At 43.6% G+C, this 10,000-nt stretch overlaps 1 protein-coding gene across 1 annotated transcript in view; it reads right to left on the bottom strand.

The window, feature by feature from the left end:
- Positions 1-10,000, bottom strand: part of LOC133999257 (myosin-11-like) — a 28,288-nt gene that overhangs the window by 9,416 nt on the left and 8,872 nt on the right. Inside the window, 11 exon segments of the mRNA XM_062438446.1 lie at positions 547-668; positions 775-962; positions 1,696-1,810; positions 3,203-3,376; positions 4,175-4,348; positions 4,838-4,990; positions 5,721-5,839; positions 7,043-7,138; positions 7,930-8,020; positions 8,023-8,084; positions 9,363-9,461. Of these exon segments, the coding sequence (XP_062294430.1) occupies positions 547-668; positions 775-962; positions 1,696-1,810; positions 3,203-3,376; positions 4,175-4,348; positions 4,838-4,990; positions 5,721-5,839; positions 7,043-7,138; positions 7,930-8,020; positions 8,023-8,084; positions 9,363-9,461 (1,393 nt within the window).

The following is a 10,000-nucleotide window of genomic DNA, read 5'->3' as shown; positions in this document are numbered from 1 at the left end:
CTTTCCTCCCTTCCTCCCTTCCTTCCTTCTGTCCTTCCTTCCTCCCTCCCTTCCTTCCATCCCCCTTTCTTCCTTCCTTCTGTCCTTCCTTCCTCCCTCCCTTCCTTCTTTCTTTCCTTCCTCCCTTCCTCTTTTCCTTTCTCCCTCACTCCTTCCTTCTTTCCTCCCTCCCTCCTACCTTCCTTCCTCCCTTCTTTCCTTTCCTCCCTCCTTTCCTTCCATCTTTCTTCTTCCCTTCCTTCCTCCCTCCTTTCCTTCCTTCTTCATCCCTTCCTTTTTTCCTCCCTCCCTCCCTCTTACCTTCCTTCCTCCCTTCTTTCCTTTCCTCCCTCCTTTCCTTCCGTCTTTCTTCCTCCCTTCCTTCTTCCTCCCTTCCTTCCTCCCTCCTTTCCTTCCTTCTTCCTCCCTTCCTTCCTCCTTTCCTTCCTTCTTCCTCCCTTCCTTCCTCCCTCCTTTCTTTCCTTCTTCCTCCCTTCCTTCCTTGACTCGAGGACAACAGGAGGGTTAAACCTCATCCTCAGCGCTGCAGATTGTAGTTCCCCTCACCTCTGCCTGAACTCCTGGAACACGATGCGGTTCGGGTATCCCTGCCGACAGATTCGGATGCCCTCCAGCACACCGTTGCACCGGAGCTGCTCCAGCACCAAGTTGGAGTCCATCTTACCAGCCTGCAGCACAGCAGCACAACCAACAATCACTGAATGAAAGTATTACTGTAATATATAAAAGTATTGGCTCTGGCTGCATTCAGGGTTTGAGCTGCTGATGACCTACCCTCTTCTCGTGGTTGGGGATGATACAGCGGACAAAGTTTGGTTGCGTGTTGTGCAGCGTGGTCATCAGCTTGCCCAGAGACTCCTTGTACAGCTGGCCGACTGTACGGAACATACCCTTCTTGGATTTAGTGGGGACCGAACTCTCTGACATCTTGTTCATGGTATCCAGACCCACCACTCGATCCGCTGACAGGATGAAAAACACGGGAAAGATTCATACTGAGTTTTATTACCATTACTTTAACCCTCCTGTTGTCCTCGAGTCAAGGAAGGAAGGAAGAAGGAAGGAAGGGAAGGAGGACGGAGGGAGAAAGAAGGAAGGAAAGAAGGAAGGAAAGGAGGGAGGGAGGGAGGAAAGAAGGGAGGAAGAAGGAAGGAAAGAAGAAAGGAAAGGAGGGAGGGAGGAAGGATGGAAGGGAGGAAGAAGGAAGGGAAGAAGGAAGGGAGGAAGATGGAAGGAAAGGAGGGAGGGAGGAAGGATGGAAGTGAGGAAGTAGGAAGGAAAGGAGGAAGGAAGGGAGGAAGAAGGAAGGAAAGGAGGAAAGGGAGGAAAAAGGAAGGAAAGGAAATAAGGAAAGGAGGAAGTGAGGAGGGAGGGGGAAACAAGGAAGGAGGGAGGGAGGAAGGAAGGAAAGAAGGACAGAGGAAAGAAGGAAGGAAGGAAGGAAGGAGGGAAGGAAAGAAGGAAGGATGGAAGGAAAGAGAAGGAGGGAGGAAGGAAAGAAGGAAGGGACGAAAGAGAGAGGAAGGAACGAAAGAGAGAAGGAGGGAGGAAGGAAAGAAGGAAGGGAGGAAAGAATGAACAGTCAAAACAAACGGGGTCAATTTGACCCGGGAGGACGACACGAAGGTTAAAGATTTTTGGAGAAACTTCCAGTTGAAACAAAGTAAATGATGAATGTGTTTCTGGAGGACTGACCGTCTTTCCACAGGTCCTGGATGAAGTTGTTGGATGAGTTGTTGAGCAGAGCTGTCACGTTGTCGTTCAGAGGGTCCATGTTCTTCGTCAACCAGTTTGCTGCATTATAGTCCACCTAGAAATGTTTTTAAAAAGTCGTGACAGACATCAGCTCAACAGAGAATTTAAATTTGGTGTAAAGTTATCATGATAAGCATTTGATTTTTTCGTCTTGGACTAGGAAACAGTCAATGTTTGGTCACCATGAGATATAGATACATATATATATAAAGAGGGAGAGATATTTTTTTTTAATATAGATTTTTGTTTTGTTCAGTATGTCTGTAGTATTTGTTTCTCTCTTTTAACTATAAATAAAAAGTATACATATACATACTAAGGGCCTGATTTACTAAGATCCCAAATAGTGGGTACTAAATTGCGTGCATGTTGCAATAGATTGCGCGTGCCGTTTGCGTGCGTTTTGCGGGTGATCTACTAAGAATAACTGCGCAAATGAAAACAGGTGCAACAGGTACAGACAGAAGTATTTAAATGAGGGTTTTGTGTCTTAATGGAGAGTTTGGACGAGCAGAAAGCTGCAAGCGCAAAATGAAATGTGATCAGGTTCTAGTGGAAGAGGTTAACTAATATATTGAGTTATAACAACAACTAATATTACCAGAGAAACCCACACATGGGAGAGTATTAGTGACAAAGTCGATGCTGTTAGTAAAACCACAAATATTCCGTCCTGTGTGTATTCTGTCATTGTGCCTCTGTCTCCTTGTCTCCATAGTAACAGCTGGTTAATACCTGCCCTTCAAACTTATTATTTATAGACAGTTACCGTCAGCAACATTACCTTCAGGTTTGGTTAATCACAATACATGTGCTAAATAACACATTTGCGTTTTTTCTCCTCCCTGTATTTTGCGCACTGGGGTTGAAACGCCTCATATTACATTAATTACGGTAAACTACTAATATTACATTCATTACGGTAAACTACTAATATTACATTCATTACGGTAAACTACTAAATGGACAGCGCGTACTATCTTGCACAGTTGAAAGACGCAAACCTCAATGTGCTGCGTTAGTAGATCAGCTTGCACATTTTCTGTCAAGTTTGCACACGTTTTTACACACGCAGACCTTTAGTAAATCAGGCCCTATGACTTTGATGTTCTATACTTTTGCAATGGTGAACAAATCCTGTGAAAAGACCAAAAACCGACAATATCAACGTCTCTCTTAATACTTTCTAAGTTGACCATTGGTTCCTTCTGAAGATGTAAATGTTTAAAAACAGCTGCTCCTAAATCACTGACATGTTTTTTTTTTATAGTTTTGGAAATGGACGATGGAGACATACGATAAATCAGGCTCTAATTCATACACAATACTTGTTGGTAGATCAGTTCATTGTTGGTTTTTTTTTTTTTTATATAATTTGTTGACAATGAGAAAAAATATTGAGCTACAATGATTACTGTTCCCTCCTCAAACCCTCGGTTATCCTCACCTTTCCAGCGTAGTGCAGAACACTGAACATCAGCTTGTCTTTGTGCTGTTTGGGTTTAGTGAACTTAACGTGACCGGTGTGAGTGTTCAGCAGCTTGTCCACGAAGGTAAGATCAGTGGCTTTGGGGAACCAGCACTCCTCGTCCAGCAGGGCCAGGATGCCTGGAGGGTTGTTCTGCAGGACACCAGAGGACACAAAGGTTCGATATGAAGTCTTGTTTCTTTTTACAATCATCTGTTTTGTCCACAGTTGGGTTTAGATGTTGGGAAAGATACTAGCTGAGCTGTAGGTTTAGAGTTTGAGTTGCTGTCCATTTCAGGCTTTTTCATAAAATAAATTCTAACTCTAAACTCACATTATATATGTAAAGAGGACATATTCTTCATATCTCTGGGTCTATATTTAGCTCTACTGGAATATCTTTGCATGATTCACAGTTATTTATCTTCTACTGGTCCTTTATGCAGCCACTCAGTTCAGTCTCTGTCCGAAACATGCCGTTTTAGCTCCTGTCTCTTTAACCTTTGTGTCGTCCTCCCGGGTTAAATTGACCCCGTCTGTTTTGACTGTTCCTTCTTTCCTCCCTTCCTTCTTCCTCTCTCCCTCTTACCTTCCTTCCTTCCTTCCTTCCTCCGTCCTTCCTCCCTTACTTATTTCCTTTCCTTTCCTTCCTTCCTTCCTCCCTCCTGTCCTTCCTTCCTTCCTCCCTTCTTTACTTCCTTCCTCCCTTCCTTCCTTCCTCCCTCCCTCCTTCCCTTCCTTTTTCCTTCCTCCCTTCCATCCTTCCTTCCTCCCTTTCTTCCTTCTTCCTCCCTTCCTTCTTTCCTTTCCACCCTCCTTTCCTTTTCCTAATTACTCTCTTTGATGTTGATGCAGGAGCCAAAGATGTCACCCTAACATCTGATCTACAGTATGTTTAATAATTAAATCTATAAATTTATCTCTGAGTAAAGTAGAAACACTGCTGCTGACCGGCCTCTCGATGAGCTCGATGCAGGGCTGCAGATCCAGGCCGAAGTCGATGAAGTTCCACTCGATGCCCTCCCTCTTGTACTCCTCCTGCTCCAGGACGAACATGGTGTGGTTGAAGAGCTGCTGCAGACGCTCGTTGGTGTAGTTGATGCAGAGCTGCTCGAATGAGTTGTCCTGAGGAAGAGAAACAATGATCGAATGTGATCAAAATGTGCTTTGAAATGGTTTAAAATGGTTATGTGTATTCTCAGCTATGGAGGCTGATGATTGTTTGTGGTCAAGCAACCTTCATCAGGTATAAATGTCAACAGGCCTGCATACATACAGCCACTGATCAATCACTCATCAATCAGCCAATCGTGGGGACGAAGTTATCAACAATCTTAAGGGAAAACACACCTGGGAAAGGTGCAAATCAATCAATCAGTAGGTCATGACAACCATGATGAACAATGGAAATCATGATTCACAATGAACTTCCAAAGAAATCCTTTCACAGAGTATGTGTACAAAGTAAACATTGACAAAGAGACAGTAGATAGGAGACACAATCTAGACATAACTTATCATAAAGATAATAAATAGATCTAATTTAAATGATAAGATTCACAAGATAATGACATAAAACAGTATTTTAAAGGAGTTCTTTCAGAGATCCATTACCTCAAAAATCTCAAAGCCAGCGATGTCCAGGATGCCCAAGAAGGACGACGACTGCCTCTTGCTCTTGTCCAGCGTCTTGTTGACTCTGGCGAGGATCCAACGAAACAGACGTTCGTACATGGCCTTAGCCAGAGCCTCCACCGCAAAATCAGCCTGAAAAGCAGGACGGAGAGAGACAGGAGACAAGTGTATTTCTAATTTAGTTTTAGTGATTTCAAGGTTTCAAGGTCTGTTTTGGAGCCTCAAGTTTGGCATTTTGACCGTCGCCATCTTGGATTTTTGGAGCCAGAAGTGATGACACTAACTAACAATAGCTGCTGGCTTAGTTTGCATGGTACATTTACAGTCTATGGTAAACTGTGAGGATGTAAATGCTACTGGTAATTATAACTAGTGAAAAACAGGCTTAAAACAATTAAAACAAAATGTACTTACTGGAAAAACTGAACATCTGACTCCTCTGACAACCAAAAACTGAATAAAACTTTCTTGGTTAACCAAAATGGTACAAATAACTTTCATTAATTAAAAACACATATAGAGCAATACACCTATACTCTGTGAATCTGGGGGCCGTGGTTACATTACCTAGCACACCCTGCTTTATCATCAAATTTAAATTCAATGGGGCCATAATTTATAAACAGAACATCCTGCTGTATTGAAGATACAAACTAGTGATTAACACTATAAACTAATTAGGAAAGTGTTTATTGAGGTAATAAATCAAGTGAGAAGTCGACTTCTTTCTGGAGCCAGAGGAGTCTCCCCCTGCTGGCCGTTAAAGAGAATGCAGGTTTAAGGCGCTTCCACTTTGGCTTCATTTTTCAGACACGGAGCTACCTGGTGAAACTTTAAATACTGAGGTTTGCTTTGTGGTTACCTGCTGCTTGGTCTGCGCCTTCTGCACCACCTCCCGGCCCACTTTGATCCTGGGGGTGAGGATGGCCCGGGTGAAGTCGGTCACGTTGATGCCCTGCAGGTGACACACCTTCTGGGCAGCTGGTGTTGACGGGTGAGAAGAGACGGAGAAGAGGTCAAAGAAGTTTATTCGTAACAAGTAAAAGTCCTGCTTTTAAAATTCTACTTAACCCTCCTGTCGTCCTCCTGGGTCAAATTGACCCCATCTCTTTTGACTGTTCCTTCTTTCCTTCCTTCCTTCCTCTTTCTTTAATTTTTCCTTCGTTCTTCCCCTCCTTCCCTCTTTCTTTGCTCCATCATCCTTCCATACTTCTTTCCTCACTTCCTTCCATCCTTCCTTCCTCCTTTCCTTCCTTCCTTTCTCACTCCTTTCCTTCCTCCATTCCTTTTCTCCTTACTTCCTTCCACTTTTCTTCTTTCCCTCCCTCCTTACTTCTTTCCTTCCTTCCTTCCTTACTCCCTCCCTCCTTACTCCTTTCCTTTCTTCCGTCCTTCCTTCCTTCCTTCCTTCTTTCCTTCCTTCCTCCCTCCCTCTTTACTCCTTTCTTTCCTTCCTTCCTTCCTCCTTTCATCCCTCCCTCCTTACTCCTTTCCTTCCTTCCTTCCATCCTTCCTTCCTTCCTTCTTTCCCCCCTTTCTCATCCCTTCCTCCTGTCCTTCCTTCGCCTGAGGACAACAGGAGGGTTAAATAAAAGTAAACAAATATTATCAGCTTACTTTACTTAAAACTATTAAAAGTAAAATTAGTCTACAAGCTTTGAAGAAAACTGTGACTGATATATTATTATTATGACATCATTAGATTATTAATAGTGAAGCATCAGTGTTAGAGCAGCATGTTACTGTTGTAGCTGCTGGAGGTGGAGCTAGTTTACACTACTTTATATACAGTTAGCTAGTTTAGTCCAGTGGTTCCCAACCTAGGGGTGGGGCCCCTCCAAAGGGTCAGGGGGTGGTGAGATGATTAATGGGAGAGGAAAGAAGAAAAAACTAAGTTCTGATACACAAATGTGTTTTCAGTTTTTTGGACTTGGTGAAATATGAAATTGTTTTAACATTTATTGAAATAAAAACCTGGAAACTACTGGTTTAATCTTAAATATTGAGAAGTAATGAAGTAGCTAGTAACTATAGTTAAAAAAATACAATATTTCCCTCTAAATTGTATTGGAGTAGAAGTATCAAGTAGCACAAGCACCTCAAACTTCTACTTAAATACAGTGCTTGAGCAAATGTACTTTACTTTCCACCACTGGTAAACTTTATTGTATTTAAAATGGTTACCGGTGTTGTCAGGCATGGTCGCCTGCTCGTTGTTCCTCTCCTTCTCAAACTTGATGTTGCCCAGCTGGAGGACAGTGGACACCACCTTAAACATGCCTGAATGCATGAAGAGGAGAGCAAGAGAATTGTGATCAGCAACACCCAACTACATTAAAGTTAGTTTAACCCTCTTGTTGTCCTCAAGTCAAGGAAGGAAGGGAGGAAGGGAGGAAGGAAAGGAGGAAGGGAGGGAGGGAGAGAGGAAGGAAGGGAAGAGATGAAGGAAGGAAGGAAGGAAGGAAGGAATGGAGGAAGGAAGGAAAGGAGGGAAGGAGGAAGAAGGAAGGAAGGAGGGAGGAAGCAAGGTAGGAGGAAGGTAGGAAAGAAGGAACGGAGGGAGGGAGGGAGAAAGGAAAAGAGGACGGAGATGAAGAAGGAAGGAAGGAAGGATGGAAAGGAGAGGAGGAAGGACGGATGGAAGGGAGGAAGAAGGAAGGAAAGGAGGGAAGGAAGGACGGTAAGGAAGGAAGGAAGGAAGGAGGGAGGAAGAAGGTACGAGGGAGGGAGGAGAGGGAGGGAGGGAGGGAGGCGGGAGGGAGGGAGGGAGGGAGGGAGGAGGGAGGGAGAAAGGAAAAGAGGAAGAAGGATGGAAGGGAAGGACAAACAAAGAAGGAAGGGAGGAAAGAGAGAGGAAGGAAAGAAAGAGAAGGAAGGAGGGAGACAGACGAAAGGAAGGAAGGAAGGAAAGAAGGAACAGTCCAAACAGACGGGGTCAATTTGACCCGGGAAGACCGACACGAAGGTTAAGCAGTCAATTCTGTAAGATGTGCAGGGCAGATGTATGACAAAGATATTATCTATCTGTAAAGGTTTTTGACAGGATTTGAGCTCTGAGCAGAGCAGTGTACCTATTCTCTCTTCCTCAGTGAAGCCCATGATCGTCATGGCCTCCAGAGTCTCTTCTAACATCTCGTCCTCCTCCTGACCGGGACCTCCACGGGGACCTCCACATGTCCCGCAACCAGGAAACGATAGCTGCTGAAGTCCTCCAGCAGCAGCTCCTCTACAAAACACACACGAGCAAACATGTGAAAGTTAGGGTGAAGTAGTTAAGAAGTGGATCAAGTTAAAAAGTATTCATTGCATTATTTCTGAAAGCATCCTCATTTAACTTTTCGTGCCCTAAAACCTTTGCACAGTACTGCATATCAGTATCTTCTCCGTGTGTACAGAACAGTCGGGGAGTTCTGGTCCTCTGAAATGATGCCAACGCAGAAGTAAGTTAAAACTGCATTCTATCAAAAGGCCACCAGGGGGCGACCGTTTTGGTGTCAAAAGGACTTCCGCTTCTATACAAGTCAATGGAGAATTCACCAACTTCTCACTTGATTTCTAACCTCAGTAAACGTTTTCAAAATGTGTTTATGGTCTCAATCGCTAGTTTAAAGCCTTCTTCAATGCAGTATGATGTTTCATTTGGGACATTTTGGCCTCCCTGATTTTATATGTGACGATAAAGCAGGGTATGCATTAGGGCGTGGCTACGTCGTGATTGACAGGTTGATTGGTTCACAGGTTCAACCAGGAAGAAGGAAGAAACGGAGGGAGGAAGGAAGGGAGGAAGGAAGAAGGAAGGAAGGAAGGGAGGGAGGAAGGAAGGAAGGGAGGAAAGGAAAGAAGGAAGGGAGGAAGGAAAGGAGGTAAGGAAGGATGGATGAAAGAAGGAGGGAGGGGAGGAAGGAAGGACAGAAGGAATGAAGAAAGGGGGATGGAGGAAGGAATGGAGGAAGGAAAGAAGGAAGGGAGGAAAGAGAGAGGAAATAAAGAAAGAGAGAAGGAGGGAGGTAGGACAGACGGAAAGAAGGAACAGTCAAAAGAGACGGGGTCAATTTGACCCGGGAGGACGACACGAAGGTTAAGGATATAAAATCTAAAAGTAAGGGTTAGTATGATTTTTTATAGCCATCCTCCATATATAGCATACAGTATCATTAATCACTTAGTGAAAGAAAGGTCTGATGTCAAAGGTCTCAAAGCTCAATGGAGGGCACTAACGGATTTGGACGAAAATACTTGGCCAGGTCCCCAGATCATAGTTTGTTTAGGTTACCCGATAAGTAATGGAAAACAGCTGGATTGTGAGGAATACCATATAAGCTGCTCCTTTTTGTTTGCTCGTGGTCATTTGACCCACGCGACCCGAGCTCTTATTAAACGTGCGTTGAAGAAGAACTCCTTGTTTCGTCTCATCTGTGCGTCTTCAGGCTCATCACAGACACATCACACTCACAGTAAGAGAGGAGTTTCATGTTTGCTTGTGGCTCATATTTTCTCTGCTCACCCCTCATCTTGTCTTTGGCTCCGGCCACCATGTAATAGAAGATGTGAAAGGCTCGCTCGGTGTTGCCCTGACGGATACAGCGAGACTTCTCCAGCAGGTCTAATCCGGTCAGGAGAGAGTTAAGTAGATAATCACGTCTGTTTATGGTCATTTTCTCCAAGAAATTTGATCTCATTTGCATTAAATTCTGGTCTTTGTATTACGTTTATTTATGGATAATATTATTTTATTTCTTATTATTTGCTGCATATTATTTGTGATTGAATAAATGATGAAGAACATGTTTAGAGCATTTGCCACATTATGTTAATATAAACTCCATCCTTCATGTCAATAGTCAGTTTATTGTTAGTATGAGTTATTGCGCATGTGCATTGGTATTGATTGTGCAAGACCATGTGATCAAATCCAAATTGTTTCAAAATGGAGGAATGTTTAAAAGGCTTGTGATACACCAATCCTTCCTATAGTTTGGGTTAAAATAGTTAGGTTTAGTCACAAAGAGTCACTTGGTTAGGGAAAGATCATGGTCTGGGTGTAAAAACCTAAAGTGCAGTTTAAAATGTCCTGTTTAATGGCACTAAAATGCCTAATTGGTAATTGCCGGCTGTGTCTCGGGAAGTAGAGCAGTCGTCCAC

The sequence above is a fragment of the Scomber scombrus genome, chromosome 18, assembly GCF_963691925.1.
Source record: "Scomber scombrus chromosome 18, fScoSco1.1, whole genome shotgun sequence".
Classification (NCBI taxonomy): Eukaryota; Metazoa; Chordata; class Actinopteri; order Scombriformes; family Scombridae; genus Scomber; species Scomber scombrus.
Note: the sequence above shows the minus strand (reverse complement) of the source record. Positions and strands in the feature narration are given on the sequence as shown.